General features: G+C 43.9%; 1 protein-coding gene across 1 annotated transcript in view; it reads right to left on the reverse strand.

Moving 5' to 3' along the window:
- LOC144827999 (fibrocystin-L-like) overlaps positions 1 to 20,606 on the reverse strand; it is a 1,093,512-nt gene that overhangs the window by 219,626 nt on the left and 853,280 nt on the right. Inside the window, exons 60-61 of the mRNA XM_078686146.1 lie at positions 15,027 to 15,145; positions 13,225 to 13,354 (exon numbers count right to left, since the gene is read on the reverse strand). Of these exons, the coding sequence (XP_078542272.1) occupies positions 13,225 to 13,354; positions 15,027 to 15,145 (249 nt within the window). The remainder of the gene's footprint in view (positions 1 to 13,224; positions 13,355 to 15,026; positions 15,146 to 20,606) is intronic.

Below are 20,606 nucleotides of genomic sequence, written 5' to 3' on the forward strand. Positions count from 1 at the left end.
GATAGAACAGTTGCAGTGACTCAAAAGGAAACATCAGAAAAGTGAGCACTAGATTAATGTCCCAATGAGGCAGGATCAAGTGTGAAGGAGGAAACGTGTTGTAGCCCTTTCAGGAACCTAATTACAACAGAGGATTAGAACAGAACTGGCTGATCTGGCAACCGCAGAAAGGCTGAGATAGAAGTAAGATAGCTCATTATGATGCCCAATGCAGAGTTCTGCTGGACAAGAGAAAGAATAAAGAGAAGTAACTGAGGGCCAGATGTAGGTGGCCATTTACCGATCGGTAACGGCCGATTTCGTCCGTTACCGACCGGTAAATGGGTTTTTGGTATGTAGGGGGCTACATTTACCGATTCGGTAAATTTACCGAATTGGTAATTTTACCGATTCGGTAATTTCGGGATGTAGGTGGGACTCTTCAGAGTCCCTAAGGGCTTACAGATTTGGTATTTTACCACCCAATTCAATTGGGTGGTAAAATACCGAATCCAGGTGTGCATGCACATGTGTGCATGCACACCTATGCCATGTGGCAGACAGACATGCCCTTAGGGCATGTCTGTCTGCCACATGGCACACATGCCAGTATTTGGGGTGCTAGAGGGTGTCAAAGTGACACCCCCTGCACCCTTGCTGGAATCGGTATTTACCGAATCGGTAAATACCGATTCGTTAATGCCCATTGATTCCTATGGGCTTCAATGCCCATAGGAATCAATGGGCATTACCGAATCGGTATTTACCGATTCGGTAAATACCGATTGTTACAGAATCGGTAATTCAATTACCGATTCTTCCTACATCTCCCCCCTTCTATTTTACCGATTCATAAATACCGAATCGGTAAAATTCGGTATTTATGAATCGCTAAAATAGAATTACCTACATCTGGCCCTGAGAGAGGGGAGCAGAAAGAGGGTGAACCTGTTCTCTGTACACCATGCAACATACCTGGCAGGCGTGTTCTGCCTTGGTAGAGGGATTCCGGGCTGCCAAGATAACATTGCAGACATTGGGCTGAAGGTCAACAACTGTCAACTGTCACTGCTCAATCTCCATGCATGAAGATGAAGCCTTCCCTGCTGCTGCGATAGAAGATCATCCCCAAATGGCAGTCTGATCGGAGGACTGATGGCCATGCTCAACAGGTTGAGATACGAGGTTCTCCGGGCCTAGCCCAGATCCACAAGAATGACCTGTGTCCGTTCATTCCTGATCTTGAGAACTCTGTACAGGAATGGTATGGGGAGGAAAGGCGTACAGGAGGACTGGGCTCCACTCGAGATGAAAAGCATCTCTGAGTGAGAGCCGCCTTTGACATTGTGCATTCTCTTCAAGGGAAAACAGATCTAACCAAAGCTCTTACCATTGCAGAAAGAGACTGTGCACCAACTCCAGATGGAGATGCCATTTGTGTTCCACTAGGCACCTCTGGTTGAGTTTGTCAACCCTGGCACTCAGAGAGCCCGTCAGGTGTTGAACCACCAGGGATATGCCCTGACAAATCCATGTCCAGAGAAACATGGTCTCTAGACAAAAGGTCCACAACCCTGCTCCACCTTGTTTGATGCAGTACCACATCGCAGCGGTATTGTCCGTGAACACCTGCACTAACCTTACCTGGATGGAGGTTTGGCGGAACTAGCACCTTTTGGTTGGCTGAGGCGAAGCCCTAGCCAGGCAGAACATACCACTTCCATCAGGGGTGGGTGGTTACACTCGCTGTACAACCTCTTCCATGCTCATGACAGCTCCCGGCCATCATGAGTCACAATTGGCATGTGCTCATGACGGCCGGGAGCCGTCACGACCATGCCCGCGATTGGAATGTCCAGCCCTGCAGCGGAATTCGCGCTGCAGTGAAGAGGATATTATATTAAGGGTAAACAATGGTTCATTGGTGGCCTAAATAGGTCCTAAATAACATAACCTGGAGTATACTATTTAGTCACTCTTTGGAGCAGAATATGTTGGGTGACATGTAGAAAATTATTTATTTCATATTTTCAACATATAAGGATGCGTTTCAGGTGCTCACATGAGTGACAAGGTGCATATCGTGACATGAGTGAACAAAGTGAGACTAAACGAAATGTCACATAAAAACAACAAGGTGTAATCCACAGAGCTATATACAATGGGGTGGGGGAATTTCCTTGGGTGGGTCGACAACGTTTCGATCTTTAGCCATTTAAGATCATCTTCAGGACAGGGTGAGCTTCCTGAAATCTTTATTTATATCTATTCTGTCCCAGCTTGTGGGTGTAAGAGATGCTTCAATCAGGGAAGTATTAGCTTCAAGGATTTAATTTTTTCTCATTTCTATTCCAGCATGTGGGTGTGAGAGAAGCTTAAGTCGAAGGAATTAATTTTGGTTCAGTTAGAGGTTAGATTTAATCTAATACTTGTTTTTATGTGACATTTTGTTTAGTTGCACTTTGTTTACTCATGTCACGATATGCACCTTGTCACTCACGTGAGCACCTGAAACACATTCTTACATGTTGAAAATATGAAATACATAATTTTCTACATGTCACCCTACATATTCTGCTGTTTGACACTGAGCAGGCAGGCTTCTCACAGGCAATGGGAAAAGCATTGGTACAGCAATATTACACAATAAATTCACTGAGCATCACAAAAGAGACTTCACAAGGGGTGTATGTAAAGAATGTTTTGCATTCAACACTCACATTATTTAACTCATCATGAACATGTATTTCTGGGCATAAATCACATTTGGAAATATTATTAGCAGTACTAGGCTCAACCATATTAAAATGACATTGGTAGTATGCACGCTTGGGAATTATCCTACTTTAGCCCCCAGCATGCTTATGCGGTGCAAAACATTGCCAGAACTAGACCCAGCCTGCAATTAATACAATTCAATACCAGGCAGTTATATGGTGCACCCCAGATCACAACGATATTGTAAATGTGTACACACAGATAATTACAACACTTTTATCAGCATCGTGGTCTTAGGCCACAAATGTAAAACTAATGTCAAACATAGTATTCTTTTAGCAAGGAATCAATGTGTAAAGCAACGCTGTTGTGCGGTGTAATCAATCACAGGAGGTCCTCAGGCAGTCAGTCCCACACACTCCGCACTAATACACGGTGCCAAGGATATCAGGCTGGTCCCTATGAAGTGCACTCACACAGATATGCAGACAGCACCATAAAGCAATGCAACTGATATCTGGTAGATCAATTGATCTTACAATGCATATGCAGTGGCCCAAGCCCTCCTCCACTTTTCAGTTAACCTCGACTACCCTACACCCACAGGTTGGAGATAACCAGCCCTTCCCCTGATACTAGGCCGATTGCGGCCAGAGTCACACTCAGTCATGGTCCCAGGGAAGTAGGTGTGAGTAGGTAGCAGGACTAATTAGGAGGCATACAACAAATGGTAGGCTTGGCCACCACTAGGGAAGTTCACTCACAGGATGCAGAGCAAAAGCAGGCTGAGGGTGATAGTCATTCAAAAAATTAATTTCACAATGTGCCTTCCAGAACCAGCCCAGTTCTGCGAAGCACGGGAGGCACACAGTCTCTTGACCTGCTTCTGATCACTCTCGGAAGCATTCCGTAAGCCCAGTCAATCATTCACATTACCCAGGCCTGACCCAGGCACAACAACCTGAAAACACAAAGTTGTTGGGCTAGGTAAGGAGTGGGTAGTTGGCTGCCACGCTAATGGCACAAAAGGAACAATCGATGAAAGGGGTATGAAGCAGAGGAGCCCCATGAAAGTCGAAGGCACCATGTCTTATACACATTGATCCAAGTAGCACCCAGGCAATCTGAGCACACTGTCTGTTGGTTGTTGATACGAGCCGCACAAGACAATTGCGGTCACACACAACAATGAGACAGAAACTCAGTCTCTCACTGGAAATGAGGTACAACGTCTGGTGTGTGCTAATCTGAATCGCACCAGCCAATACCGGTCACACTCAATGAAGAGTTGCAAATTCTGTGGCTCCCTGCAAATGAGGCACAATGCCTTGCTTGCATTAAGGGAATCACCAGACAATTCTGGTCACACACATAGGTGCAAGTTTACCAGTGCTGCATGAGGTAGACAGAGGCTCTACTAAAGATATACCCCCACCACAAAGGTTTGCAACCTTTTAATTGGACTCTGCACACAATGAGCATGCAGTTGGAATGTTGCACAAGAGAGATGCAATGGCCACGCTGGCCCTCACACACAGTGAATCAGCTCACCACCGAGAAGATGTTTATGCATGCTGAGGTCCCCACGAAGCAAGGGGCCACACTCCTTAGAAGCGAGCAATACTTTTGGGGCTCCGCAGAGGGCAATCGGTCTCCAGGCACAATTCTTATTTCCACGCTCATGCTGCGCTACCAGTTTGGATCCAAAAGACAATATGGGCACTTAAGATGGCATCTCACTCCAGGTGTCAGAAGTAGGCAGTGTGGGTCTCTTGTGGGAGGCCTTTGATCTCCTTGAGACCTCATCAAGAGAACAGGGGGCAAGCCAACAAGCCCTTGGAGGAGCGCCACACAGCAGAAGGTAAACAGCCCAAACCAGCCACTATTCAGGAAAGGTGCATGGTCCGGTTCTAATGTCAGTAATCCTCTTTTTGCACAACAGATTCCTCTGGCAGTGTGCACCATGCAGGTCTAGGGTCTCAAGGCTCATGTCCCAACAAGTCAATCTCTACCATGGTTCTGAGGCTTTCCATTTGAACCACAGCAGTCTCCCCTAAATTTCAGTCCTGTCTACCATGAGGCCGTAGAATGAATATCTTAAACTTTAGTGGGGCCATGATCTGGCTCCCAGAGGCCAAGTGCTAAAATGTATTTCTGTAATCTATCCCCCAGGCCCTCAAATGGCAGAGGTCTGTCTTTCCAGTTACATGCCTAATGTTTTTTGCTGTTGCTTTGGAATGCACAGATGTGCTCCCCCAGCCTCCAGCCAGGGATGGAGTCAAACTAAAAAGGCACACAAGGAGTTTTAGAACAAATAAATGGCCACTTTATAGAAGTGGCATTTCTAAGGTAGTAATGACAAAGCCATCTTTACCACAGGAGAGGGTGTATCATTGTGAATCCAATGATAGGAATCATTATGAGGGTGCTTCACTGAAAACCCCTATTTAAGTCTAAAGTCATTTCAACCATTCTGCCAAGATAACTTCATAGGTAGTAAAAACACACATGGGTATTCTTCACTAACTGGGCTGCCTTTCACCTACCACTTGCATCACCCCTCAGGACCTACCATAAGGATGCCCTAGTGGTAGTGAAAGGTCCCCTTGGGGTTGGCTAGTGATTTAGAAAGGCCAACCTGACCGATCATAAGTACACTTGCGTGAACACAAACCTTCCATGGCAGTCTTGAGACATGTTTTAAAAACATTCTACGTGCACACGGAGGCCTGCAGTGGCAGGCTTGTTGCATTTTTAAAAACATCAGGTAAGCACCCCTTCCTAACATGTGTAGGAAGGGCATGATCACTTTGACACTACATTTACAGTTGGAAAGTGCCCATAGCCATAAGGCCATAAGGCCACAAACACAGAATCAGCAAAAACACCCCAATGGTGTCCCATTGGAAGAGCAGACCTCCTGGTAGGGAAAACGCACATGGGGGTTCTTCAATACCTGGACATGTGTACCTACAATGCCTTTCACCTACCACTTGCCTGCCCCTCTGGGCTTTCCTCAGGGGTTCTCTAGTGGTAGTGGTAGGCCCACTCAGGGTTGGCTAATGAAGGCCTACCTGAGCATAAGATCAACTGCGCACCCACAGGCCTGCAATCGCAGGCCTGATACTTGTTTGACAGCCTTTTCTGGGTGGTGGCACAATCAGTGCTGTGTCGCGCTACTAGCCAGTGCAGTACCTGAATTGGGTATATGGTGCATCTTTTTGCTGGGCACTCATAGGTACAACACCTAAACCAATCAAATAAGCACCACATCCTAGCATGTGCAGGAAGGGCACATGCGTTTTCACACTGCATTGCATTGGTAAAGTGCCCAGAGTCCTGAAGGTGTGCCCACTGGAACTTCAGGACCCACTGCAGAACCCAAGTATGCCAGCTGGCATGGGTTACAAGCAGGATGCAAGAAACCATGAGGCCCAGCAGCCTCAGAGTCAGTTTCACGATACTCAGGATAGAGGCTGAAACATCTGTATCAGAGCCTAAATATCTTGTAGTCGCCTTTCCGGAGTATAGGACCAATACCCCACTCTGCCCAGAACAGCTGAGATGAAAGGGAGTGTCTGAGCGGGAATCAGGTGTGCCTTCAGCACATTGATAGTTAACCCAAGACAGTGTAGGAGGTTAGCCATAGCCTGGAGGTAGGAGACAACTTTCTGGGGTGAGCCCACCTTTAACAGCCAGTTGCAAGATAGGGAAAGACTGGCACCCTAATTGTCGCAGATGAGCAGCAACCACCGCCATCACCTTGCTGAACACTCAAGGGATACTGGTAAGGCCAAAAGAGAGCACAACAAACTGAAAGTGCTTGTGGCCTCACTTGAACTGCAGGTAACGTCTGCTGACAGGCAGGAAGGGGATGCAAAAATATACGTTACTGCAAGTCCAACGCTACCATCCACTCATCCGGGTTCAGGAAAGACGGGACTTGAGCGAGCGTGAGCATTTTGAATCTCTCCTTCTTGAGGAAGGAAGTGAGAGGGCGCAGGTCTAGGATGGGGAGAAGGCCTCCGCCATTTTTGGCACCATAACGTAGCTTGTAATACAATCACAACCTATTTCTGGAATCAGCACACTCTCTTTGGCTCTCTTAGCCAAGAGAGCTGCCACTTCCTGGTAAAGTAAGGAGAGATAGTCCTCTGTGAGCCTGTCACAAGCGGTGTTGTGTAGTTCCTAGGAGTCCCCGGGACCTGCGCGTTTTGGATGACCTAAACTGAGGGATTGGTGTGCAAAACAGCGTCTGGACACCCTCACAGGATATGTCAGCTGTTAGACCAGCTAGATCTACAGTGCCACTACCTTCCCCCTGTATTCTACAGTGGTGTAGGTAGTTTCTGACAACCATTGAACATGACAACCCTGTTTCCTCTGGGATCGTGGAAAACAGTACAATACTTTTTGCTCAGGTGCTCGTGCTTGCTTAATCTCAGAAAAAAATAGAATGACAATTGGAACATTTTCAATAAGTATTTATTGGTCCAGCGACAATATTGTGTAAAAAATATGTGCTGCGACAATCAGGAGACAGAAGCATACAAAAGAAATGGCAAGCGCCAATATAGTAAACAGTAGGTATATTTCTACCATAATGCTAAAATAATGAACATGGATGGTTCCTAAAAACTATAGCATATGCGTACTCCTAAAATTTGTGCCCTACGTGATCTGCCTAAAATGTACCTAGCCTAGATGTGTACGTGTAGCATGTATATGTGCATAGGTGTATGTAGCCAAGAAACCCCTAGGGAAGTTCCAACCCCCTCATCTGATGATTGAGAACGAAGGACCCTGTCTCTGCTTGGAGGATGATATTTCGCAAGGGAGGTCAGGCCGCTGCGTGCCGAAGATTCAGCATGCAGGACCCCAGCTCAGCTTGGAAATAATTCTCCTCTAAATTGTTGGGGGGAGTGAAGGTCTTATATACTGAAATGGTCACTCCTGGGTTTCGTCTAGAACACATATGTTTTGAAAACAATCCTATATGTTTTTCAAACAATCATAAATGTTTATCAAAACAATGTGCTCATGCATAGCGAGCCTGTTGGCCGAGGATGGAAAAAGGGGTGACTCTTATACAGAATAAGAGTGCCGTGCTTGGGGACATGTTTATGGACGTCAGGTACAGCATTATTATCACAATATACCACAAGCCTGCTCACAATGGGACAGATCTAACTACGAGGTAAAAGGTCACCCTTTAGAACCGTTATTTTCATGTGGATGGGACAATGTATGTAAAAAGGGGTATACATGACAGGCCTAGCCTAACAAATATGACACCCACTCCTCATCAAAAGGTCAATAGGGTTAGCCAGCTACAAATAAAGCTTGAAAAGTCATTTTCCCTAAAAGCGTTTCAAAAAGGTCCTCTAACACGTACATTGCTTATTATTACCCTGAGCACCTTGAAAGCTGTAATGCTTAGTTTGAGCAGAGAAGAAAAAATAATGCAAACTCTGCTTCGACCTTCAATTTGGTAAATATTAAAACAATCACTGAAATGTTCCCAGCACAGGAAATGCCAGATTGTTTATGAATCCTGTGCTGAAGACTCAACATCGCTGAACATTGCATCCGCAGTTGACACTCCCTCCAGTACTTCCAGTATGATGTTGAGTGGCCAAAGATGGTCATCTCTGGTCCCCACAGCAGCCGCTGAGGGAGAATTAGATGCCTGCACTCCTGGAGCCGATGGCTGTACATCTGAAGCAGAGCCGATTTCCCTTCCAAAAGGAGCTGAAGCATCCCTGGGAGGCTGTATGAATGCTGTCATCAACATAGGAAAGCGTTGTGGACAACAGGACACATGGGCCTGCAACAGCTCCAGGAGCACAGCTATGTACAGTGGCACAGCCAATGGAAGTGTCAGACACAGGTACAACATGCATTCAGACCTGCAAAAGAGGCAGCGGAACACAGGCAGGACACAGTCTAGTCAGACGGGTCTTAACAATAGGAACCAATACTCACCCAGCTCTCTAAGCCGAGGCGTACTCAGGGAGAAGGTCACCCTTCAGAACCTTTATTGTCATGTGGATGGGATAATGTATGTAAAAAGGGGTATACATGACAGGTCTAGCCTAACGAACATGAGAGTGGGTGTCATGGGAGGAGGCGTAGTCATGAAGGGGAGGGAGTAGCCCTGTTGGACAATTTCAAGCACTAAGGTGTCTGATGTTATTGACCTGCAGTGCTGCAGGTGATGGAATATTCTTCCTCTCACTTGTTGCCCATGATGGTTGGAGGACAAACTAAAGAGGTTTGAAGGCTGTGGTTGCCAGGTGGGGTATGGAGGTTGTGGATTAGCCTGACCTCTGGCTGCCTATGAGTGCTACATCCTCGGTGACACAGAGGCTGGGAAGCTTGTGTGTCATGGAGGCTGGGCGGGTAAGAACGCATGTAGATGCCCCTTCTGCAGTCAAGGATCGAAAGGCAGACTGAGGTTGGCAGGGGCAATGGAAAGACCAAAGGACCTGGCTGTAGCCCAGCTGTTCTTGAAGGGCTCCAGCGCTAAGTCGCCATGTCTCCAAAGAGATGGGAGCCTTCAAAGTTCATGTCCTTAAGCAAAGCTTGGACATCATCTCAATAGCCAGTTGTCCTCAGCCAGGGTATGGTGCCATAATGCCACTGATAAAGCAACCACTCTGCCTAGCGAGTCAGTCATGTCCAGCCCACATCAAATTGTGAAGTTGGCTGTGTCCCATCTGTCTGCCGTAGTTGGGAATGAATGGCCTGAACCTCCTCCGGGACCACGGGCAGCACCTGTACAACAGACTCCCAAAGTGCATGGGAGTAATGCCCCAAAAATCAAGCAGTGTTCACAGACCGGCGTGCCAGGCAGGTGAAGAATACTTTGTCTTGTCTAAGGAGTCTGGCCTCCTGGATTCCCCATCCGGTGGGGTGGTAGGGAATGTGTCAGGATTTACAAGGGAAGTGAAGACTTGGACCACCAAGCTCTCCAGGGTAGCAAGTTGTTTGAAGAAACTGGGTTCCCCTAGGGCGAGGTGAGGGCCGCAGGCAACTGTCCTACTCTCAAGAGCCCCTGTTCAGGAGTAGGACTAGGTCCTATGCAAGACATCCGTAAGGTCTTCATCAAATGGGAGAAGCAATTCGTAGGGGATCACTGCCGGCTGAGGCACCTCTGTCAACACATACGTCTTCACTGCCACTGAGGGCAGACTAAGGTCCAGGACCTCAGCCACCCTTCTCACCTCTACAGCAAAAGTAGCTCCCTCCTCTGTAGCTACGATAGGAGGGGAGACCATACTAGTATCTGGTGAGGTGTCCAGTCCACTAGTGTTTGCCAATGTCATGTTAGGGTCTAGTGGCTGGTATCCTTCAGGGTCCAGTGGGCCCTCCCAATCTTCCCCAAATCCTAGCCCATAGGAAAAATGTTCAGGCTCCAGCCTGGAGTCGAACGACTCCCTATGGCGAGAATCAGTACTGGGGCCAGGGAAGGTCGAGGGGGGACGAACGGCATCGGATCCATCCGTGGATCAAAATTTGATCCACGTACGGATCCGACGCCGTTCGTCAGATCCAGTTCTATTCAGTGTAGAAAACTCTAATGAACAGTACCATCAGACATGATGGCCAAGCAATTATACTTTTCAAAAGCTTTTTGGTTTAAAAAAAAAAACTCCTGAAGCATTTGTGAGAGAGTACCCTATCTGCCAGACTCCAAATCAGGCCCTAAGTAATTGTGGATGTGTCAAACTGCAAATATGGGGCATAATGCTGTTCTAAAGGGGCACATGGTCATGACAAGCATTTAGTTATGGGTCTAATTATAAAACAATGCTGGAAAGCAGTAGTTTACACGACTAAAGTTTTCCCACCCTCTAAAGTATTTATTGGTGAATTTGACAACCTCATGCTCAGTCCCTTTGATATCGAGCGTCCCATCACTTTAGAGTATATACCTACAGAGTCAGCAAACTATATCAAATAATGAATTCACATGTCTATGGAGAAACTGGCATGCAATATGATCAGTACAAAGTGTTTACATCCTACTGGAGAAGGTAATAGTTATCCTGAATTCAGACAAAAAGGGCACAAATGACAACATTCATTTTGCAATATGCAAGTAGCACTACGGTAGTGCGTCACCACACAATGCCACATAGTCCCAACACACCACAGGTCTTTTCCTGCCCTTAAACAGGACCTCAGAACCTTGCAGATATATTGCTGTTCCACTGTGTCTCTTCGTTTGGCACTCTATGAGCCATTATATTTTAACATGTACCACAGGCAAGGATTTTGTTTGTTGTCTAGAAAACTCACTATATGTAAGTAAGGTAAGGCTGCCTTCAGCTTGGTTTAGGTCAAAGGCTTAGCTGTAAACTGGTCCTGGCCTGACTCTAGGGTCCAAGTGAAGCAGGCATTATTAATACAAATCAGACATTCAGATGCACTGTCTTTTGACAAATGGAATACTCTACACTGGTCTGTCCGCAGACAAAAACCCTAGCCAACCTGTTAATGGTCTTATGAGAAACCCCAATCAATCTTCCTTGCAGGCAGATCTTCATTCCACCAATCCCGGTCTAGTCAAATTTACAAAACAAATGTAACTTCTGCACGCGACTTCCTATTTTGTCAAAAAAATGAAGCAGTGTCTTTAAAACTTTCTAATTATTTTAAGGAGTTCATGTGTATATTTTAGTCCTGTTTTCGCTGCTGTTTCCACAAAAGGGAGTTGCTGTGTTCTTCTTCCCTCTTCCTTTCTGCTGCTAGCTTAAAGTCTCAGATAAAGTAAGATACTGGATTGCGTCTTTTTGCACATGTACTGCTGCTATTGTATTACTCTGTGGCTAGGATAGGATATGCTTTATAAATTCAGTTTGCTGCTAAAATCAAATATTCTGCTGACGATGAATTTTGCATTTTATTTTGTATTTTAACTTGTTGACTTATTGTCCCTCGTACATTTTTTGTACTTTTTAGGATACATCTTGCAATTTTATTCTGTCTTCTGTCCGTGGAATGATTGTTGCTATATTTACACTTTCATGTATTAATTTGTATGTATTTTATGTGGACCTCATATGAGTTCCAAATCTTAATAAATATTTGAATTGAAATTGAATTGCCCAAAGAATCTAGACCAGCAAACAAAACAATAAAGATTGCATGCAATTTGACAAGTTTCCTGACACTATATTGCATAAACTCCCTTCATGTCTTGCCCCGCTATTTGACTCATATCAAAAATGCTTATTCTTATTGACTTATATACAAACCTAAATCTTTTCTGTTGACCCTTTCTATATGCAGCAGATAGTGTTTTTACACACTATCTGCTGTAAAAAAAATACTACAAATGCACAAAAACAACAGAACATGAAGGGCTGTTGTTAGCAGAGCTTTTACGTGTTTGCACACATTTTTAGATGGAAATGCGTTCAAACATCAAAAATTAATGCAAGGATGCATTTTAGGCTAAAATATAGTGCTAAATGATGATTTACATTTCACCTACCCATGCATCTCTCGTAATTTTCCTGATATTTCATGTCATTATAGTTTGTTTTGTACCCCTCGGATAGTGGTATTTTTCAATTAGGAGAAGTACTACCGTTTCGGCTAGAAACAGAAAATTCATTACTATTTTTCAGCAGGTGCAGAAGTATAGTAGATGACTGTTGATGGATCAGTATTAGAACCTGTGCACCACCAAGGAAGACCAAAATGCAGCCACGCAAGCTTCTTAGTACGTGTGGCGAGTCGAGTGCACCTTGTGGCCACCTGTGAGTGTGCACCTGAAGCCCTCTGAAGATCGAAGCAGTCTTTGACTATATACCACCCTCTTGGCGCATTAGGTTACTGCATGTCATGTAATGCCGCTAGAGGTTTGGATTATGGGGTTCTCATGAATAATGCTCTCCATAGGCTTTGTGCAGTTAGTCCACCTGTTTCAAGTAACAGGATGTACGTCATTACGACGCACACTTTTACAACGCGTTCCATTACAACGCGGTTGTAACAACGCAAGTCGTTACAACGACTTGCGTTGGGGGGCGCAAATTAAACATTTTTAATTTACTATTCCAACACCAGTCCCCGTGGATAGTAGGGAAGGTGTTGGGATAGTAAATTAAATGATTTACTATCCTTGAGCGCCCCCCAGCGCAATTCGTTGTAACAACGTTCGTTGTTATGACCGCGTCGTAACGGAACGGCGTTGTAATAGTTGCGTTGTAAACGTCGCATACCCAAGTAACGATTTGTATGTGTGGACCTTGAACTACAAAAAATGGGTTTCCAACATATTTTATCTCAGAGATCATACGCAGAAAACACAACGCAAAAATAAACCACGATGAAGCTTGGAATAAGTTCCAGCTCGGGAATTTGTTGGCGGTGGAAGGATTCGCCCAGTGTTACAAAACCCCCTGGGCCAACTGTGCATACACAAGAATTAGAGTGATGACGGGCATGTTAACACAAACATAGTACATTGAAGTAGTGGCTGTATGGGTATGTTTGCCTGTGGATGGCACTTACCGATGTGGCCAAAAGAAAGAGATTCATTTAGAGTGAGGATTCTTCTATCGGCTGAGACATCAACAATGCTTCTAGTTTCTGTCTGCCAGGCATCATAGCTGGTGGTGGTGATCACAATGTCCTCTCCCACCTGGGAAACATTTTACATTGAGATTCAGAAGTCAGGCGCACTTAAAAATCTTTTTTTGAAGGTGCATTTCGAAACTGTTCTACGCAGCATCTAAATTGCAACTAACTTGCATTTAATTAATTGAAGAAAGTTTAACAAATTCATCCTTAAAATGATCAGCAGTTTTGAAAAACATCTACAGTGAGCAAGGGGTGCAGCTTGCACAACTGACTGTGCACTGACCAAGTGTGACGATCTGCTGACCTGACCTGAAACAAATTTATCAATTACAAACATGCACGCCCCAAAAAAAGCATTAAAAAGTTTTTGAAACCGTAGTAGTGTTTTAGGGAAGGCGTAAGTGGCGTGCAGTGTGTTTCCTCAGCAAAGAAATGCAGCCGATGTTTCACACCGCTATAGTCAAACCTCCACCAGCAATGCTCATTTGTAAGATCCAAGCCCATGCAGATGGTGCCCATCCCCTGACTCCCGCCATTAGTTCGACCCCTGATAGCATTGGGAAGCAGGGAGTGTGAGGCCAACAATCTCCGACATCCAGGCATCCAAGTAGCACCAATGGCGGGGAAACAGACTTGATTATGGGAACTCTTTCTCTGAATCAGCATCACAGCTCTGGAAAGGATATTACACATTTTAATTTATTAAGTGGCAAAAGACATGCTGAAAGGATTCAAGTGAGTGTTTAGAGGCCTCAAGTGTATATTTAAGAGCACCAGTAGGCACCGAACCTAGTGGTAAAAGAGGCATGATAAACCTTGCCATAAATTTCCTGAAGAACATATTCTGGAGTGAAGGTGGAACACAAAAGGGCCCATTAGGATGGCAGGCGGACCGCCCCCGCCAGGCTGGCAGTAGCCACCACCGGCCTGGCAGGGGTGATCTGCCCGCCATTCTTCCTGCAAAGACCCCCGCCATATTAAGATGTCTGGGGGGGTCCGCTGTGGACGGAAAGACCGTCCGCCGCTTTTCCGCCTCGGTCGACTTGCGATAGGGGCGGAAAAGGGTTGTATATGGTGGCGGTGTCTATCAGACACCGCCAGCCATTTTAGGATGGGCTATAAAGAATGCCTTTCCGTGGCGGCAATGCCGTAACGGAAAGGCATGCAGAGACTCCCTTCGGGGGCCCATTGCGGGCCCCCAGGGACTCCGGGGGGGTGGAGGGTGCACATGGGGGGTACCTATGGTACCCCCCTGCTTTTCAAAGGACAACGTGGCAGGCACCGCGCGGTTCCTGTCACGTTGTGCTTTGAAATGCACAACATGCATTTTTACCATTACGGTGGGCGGTGCTTCCATCCCAGCGGGCGAATCCTAATACCCCTCATGGGAGACCCGCCCTTATGGCGGGCGGTCCATTTCCACGTCAGGATGGCATCCTAATAGGCCCCAAAATGTCAACTCAGGCATCAAATCCAGAAAAAAAGATCTGGCTAAGGGATGTCCACATAGCACAGATTTGCTTAAGAACCCTATTGAAGCTGAAACAGGCAAACAGTGAGGAAGACTTGGGCCTGCAACCAAGAGTCAACAGGCATGCTGATTTCACCGATACAGTCCTCAGAGTTGGAGATATGCAATTATGCTTTTCGATAGGACTGTCCAATAAGAATGATCAATTTCCTGCCTGCAAGTACCACGTACAAGAATAGTGTTACCGTGCTGCCGATCCTACCTTCCAATCCACGGCATCCACCAAAGATATATTTATTGATCCGGCTAAGGCTGTTTCTAACAATTTTGTTTTGTAAACAGAGCGGGGAATTCCATGAAGATCCAGGACCCCAAAGACACCTGCAGATCAGAAAATGCAGAGTTATACAGCTGCGTCACACTACATCTGCTACTTTACAAAGTGTAACACAGGGCTTTGGTCTACAGCAAACTAACACTTTTTTGCATGACCATATGAACACCAAAATCGACAAAAAGGAAGAGTAATGTAATTATGAAAAATGTACGTAGCTAATAGTTCATATCTAAATTATAATGAAGCATAAATCCTTTTTTTATAAAAAGCACATGTTACCACATACTGGCATAATAGTACTTTTACTACCTAATGGGAAAGTTATATGTATAGTAAAGGTAGGCCTCTGATATAACTAAATGTATAATAAAAACCATAAATGAAAAGACCATCATGAAAGCAAAAGTCATTAGCGATCGTCCATGTATCATTGCAATTAAATATCATTATCTTTTATATGGTTGCAAAGTTAAAATGCGCACCTGACGATACTACGCACTGTAAGTAACAGGTGTAACTACTATTCAATGTACCCACTTCAGAAGCATGGAACGTCTTGCTAGGGTTCCAACATATAAGCTTCCGATCACTGTATTTGTCAGTGGTTAGTATTCTATTCATTCAGCTATTCTCCCAGCTTAATTTCATGTACAGCATGTTTAAGCATTGTTCACAGTGCACCAAACATTGACTTGATTTGCATCATGAAGGTGCTCGATAAACATCACTGTATGCTGCTTCATAAATAGGTGTTGAGTATCCTCTTTCTCAATATGTGTGAGAACAATTGCTTGACTCGTCATTTTTGAATCTCTGTTATCCATGACCTGAATAAGCTCCACTGAAGATGTGATTTAAGCTTCATACTCTTTCCAGACTCACAGTTCTTCCAAAGTTGCGTATTGATTGTAACCACTAGCATTTGAAGGTTGTTAGGAACTTAAAGAAAAAGCCCCTCACAAATTAGCTGTAAGGAACAATTCATAATTAGACCAGTCTTGGTGAATCTAAAATCTGTCGTGTGACTATTTCATGCCTGGCCTTTACCATTGAAAATGATTTCGATAGTATTTGGAATTTGGTAAGATTAATATCCATATTTTGGGGTTGTTTGCAATAGAAAAATTGAAAAAATATTTTAAAGTAATCCTTTTGCAGTTTCTGACCCCCACGAGCTTCATCGTTGTTGCTCTCAACTATAATCACAGCAGCTTCCCTTCCTACATTTTACCTTACAAGCTTGACTGAGTGGGACACCCCAAGATAGGAAGTCTTTCACAGAAGAATGTGAACTATGACATTGGGTACCAGACATGCTAGCAAACGGGAGACCCAGACGGGCAACAGAGTAACACAACAGATTCAGACCAGACTGAAGTCGGCTGTCGTATCCACAGGACAAATGAGCAGCCATTGTCTTCCAGGATGGCAGGCACATCTTATATATATGTATTACCAAAGACAATTTTGTGGTCATTGCTAACTGCAGTTTTATTACCTTTACATACCTACACATATTGTAATTCCCCTTGGCATATTTTATGGCCAGGGTCATAAATCATCACCATGAACCATCATAAAACCGGGCGTCATTCCCCCCTCCCACTCAGGGAATAGTCAGATAGTTATTCCTGTCAAGCAGTGATTTATTTCAAAACAGTGGTTACAGGTAGAGCCCTCTGTTGGCTTTCTTGTCATGTAGGATGTTGGAATGTTTCTAATGAAATAGAAGGTGAAATGAGAGGGAAGACAGTTGGTTGTGGTTAGTGCGGTTGGCAGCTGTTTTTCTCATCCTTTTGTAAATCATCATCTTGAGACGCAATAAACTTGCCATGCCTGCAGAGTCCTGTGTCTTTTTATTGGTGAAGAGGAGCAGGAGTACAACAGGACGATCTGCATCATGCATGCGGGGTTCCTTTTGCCTCCGGCGACATGATATTTTCTACGTTTTCCTGGCTGGGTGGCAGAGATGAGCATTAATGTTTCCCATCAAGTTTTGGGAGCATCTTTGACCCCGCCTGCTTTTTGTGGCGTCCTTTTCCAGCATGTATATTTTTCTTTAACACATGAATCTTCTCTTCTTATCAGTACTTCTTTGTCAAGCGCCATTTTATCCTGGGTGCAGATGTTTTTTGAAGTCCAATATGCCACCATTTTGGATTTGGTCACCGGTTCACCACAATGCCTACGGGGCTATTTGTCTTTGAGCTGTCAGCATGTGCCAATATCTATTCACATTTCAGTGGCGTCATATCAGTTTGACATTTTAACTGAACCATTTTTCTTGTTTTTTTTGGCGTTTTCTCTCCCACTTCACTTTGCAGCAGTACATTCAGAATTGGCTTCATCAGGTCTTCATACTCGGCTATTGTCAGTATATCTTGATGCCCTAGAAGCAGAGGAATTTTCACTCAAGAAGATATTTTGCAGCATTGTTTGGGCTGTGAAGACCGACAAATATTAAAATATACTCAAAAAAAAGTTGTTCTGCTGAGTGATGGGGATGGAGAAGGTGTAGGTGGAAACATTGATAAGAACGTCTTATGCAATCAAACCTTTAGATGCAAGGTTTGAAGCACGTAGAAATGTCACTATAGAAAGGGACACATTTTACAGGAGAGTCCAGGTTTCTGGGGAATCAGTAACACATTTTGGGGGAGCATGAAGCATTTTTGCACTATCTTGTGAATACAAGTCTTTGAGGGAGAGATGGTCAAAGATCAATTAGTGGAAAAAACTAACAACATAAAGTTCCAGGACGTTGTGTTGTCTACTCCTAATTTAATCTGGGAGAAGGCTATAGAAATAGCATCCAGAATTGAAAGCACAACTTCATTTATGGATCAAATTACTTTAATGGATAATAAATCATATAATCAAGGTGTTTTTTCAGTAAATATCAAGAACAAAGGGGATTTATTTTTTAGGGAAGAACAAAAAGCCTCTTGAGTGTTATAGGTGTGGAAGTACATCTAATTTGGGGAATGCTAGTGTATGTCTTGCACATGTGCAAGGTGTATGACACTTTGCTGAGGTTGGCAGGTCAACAGCTAAGATTAGTCCCAGGAATGTTCAACGTCACCTCGAGCAACTTGAGTGATAATGATGTTGGTATGTGTGATGATAATGAAGTATTAACTATTGAACATGTGTATGTTCCTGATGTGAATGCAAGCAATTCTGATGCTGAAGCAGGTTTAGGGTTGTCATTGAACATTGTGAAAAGGCCACATTGCTTACATGAGACAGACAGTGTGGGGGTAAAGGTGGTGGGAAATTCTGGTTCGACGTTTACCTTGATTAGTGAAATATTTGGGGAGAGTCATTCAGCAAGTTCACTCTACGGGAGTCTATTGGAGTGATTTGATCAAAAAAATCCTGGAATAATATTGGATCCCAATAATCCAGAGTAGGTAATTTTAAGAAAATAATATTTCAAAGTACTCTGAATAGTAAGTGATGTGTGGGACAGTGCATACCCTTAGGTGTTCCAAAGGAAATTAGATTTATTTGAATGATTTGTGCACAATATTAGGTCTGTCAACAATCCCTTTTCAATCAGTATACAAAGTTCATAGAGTGCCTTTAGCATTGACATTGAGGTCTGAATTAAAAAATGAACTGGACAAACCTTTTGCACATGATGTACTAGAACCTATAGATATTTGCTAGCTCTGATTGTCTTGACCCTCAAAGCTAACCGATTATTGGGCATGTGTCTGGATTTATGTGATTTAAATTCTTATATATGGATGGATAGACATCCTCTGCCCAATATTATGGACATGCAGACTACTCTCAATGGAGAGAACATTTTCAGTTTAGTGGATATAACCTTGGTTTACCATCAGATTATTTTGATTCGGGATTCAAGGCATTTCACATCCTTCATCACACCAGAGGGAGTTTATTAAATCAAACCCATGCTATTTGGTTTGACCTCAGCTTCTTCAGTGTTTAAGATAATAGTAGAGAGTTTATTAAGAGAAATTGAAGGTGTCAAAGCCTTTCAGGATGATGTACTGGTTTATGGTTGCGATCGGACGCAGCACGTTGAGAGATTGCATTGAGTGTTGTCTATTTTAAAGGAAAGAGAAGTCACTCTTAGTGCGGATAAATGTAAATTTGGAACTCCAAATATTGACTATCTAGGATACAAGTTCCCAGCCAACTTAATAAAGAATTAAGTAGCTCATGCTATTTTCCTGAAACCTTTTGATAGTCATGATGAGAGTGTTATTATGACGCATGCCAGTCAGAAAGGTTTGAGGTGGTGCTGTTACAATGAAGAGAAGGGAGAGAAGAAGTGACTGTATTTGCAGATAGAGGTCTTAAAGGGGTGGAATCGTCTGTTTCTGTAGTGGAAAGAGAAGCTTTGTTATGTTGATGGGGGGATCAACCACTTTATACCATAATTGTGGGGCACACATTTCACTGTATATGTTGATCACACAAAACTATTTTATCTTTTCACCACAAGAGGGGAAGGAAGAGCTGGCGTGAGAATTGCCAAACGGCAATATAGATTACATGAGTATGATTAAAGTGTGGAGTATGTACCGGGGACCAAGACTTTTCTGACTGATTGCCTGTCATGTCTTCTGTGATGTAACCAAAGTAAGGACGATTTCAGTTTGGATGATATGGAATCTGTCTGCACAGATGAAGGGCACTTTGAGGGTGGTCTATCTTGCGCAATCAGGATAAAGATCTGATGGAAGTAGGAGATGGCATCCTGCATTGGTGGATCCATTTAAAGTAAAGGAAAAGATTGAGTAACTGGTAAAAAGCATGTGTTTGAGGAGTTTTCCATAGTCAATGGTCTTCTTTTATAAAAATGTGTTGCTTGTGGGATGAGAATTAAGGTTTTGTCCTTAGCTCACGAGAGGCATATAGGGATGACACAGATGAAAAGGGGAAATAGAGAGAATTTATGATGGCCAGGACTTGACAAAAGCGTTGAATGTTTTGGGCGTGATTGCATATCTTGTGTCATCAGTGATAAAACTCAAGTCACTGTCCCCAGTCTAATTGAGGCTATAAATGTTCCTAACAAAGCTTGAAGGGTGTTCCCATAGAAGTTACAAGTTCTCTGATTGTTTTGGGGGGTGTACATTAATATGGTTTTCTAGACCTGGATTTTTACAGTCAATGGCCAGAAGTTAAATTTGTAAAAAAAAAAAAAAAAGGTCAGCAATTCTAAGCTAATTGAATTTTTAGAGTCTATTCTTTCAAGGGAATAAATCCCAGACAATGGGAGCCAGTTCATGTTTTGCCAGTGTGTTGAGCTTTTATATCACGTTGGGGTAAAACATACCAAAACTTTGTTGTACCATCCCATGAGTAATGGTCTTGTGGAGAGATTTAATAGTCATAAAAGACGACAATGCAAAGTTGGCCAAAGCTAATGGGTTCAATTGTGTTTGTGAGCAAAAGAAACTTCTTTGGGGTGTGAGATTACTCCCAACGCTTATTGGGAATAGAATTTTCCTTTGTCTAAGGTGT

Source organism: Lissotriton helveticus, chromosome 4_1 (assembly GCF_964261635.1).
Source record: "Lissotriton helveticus chromosome 4_1, aLisHel1.1, whole genome shotgun sequence".
NCBI lineage: Eukaryota > Metazoa > Chordata > Amphibia > Caudata > Salamandridae > Lissotriton > Lissotriton helveticus.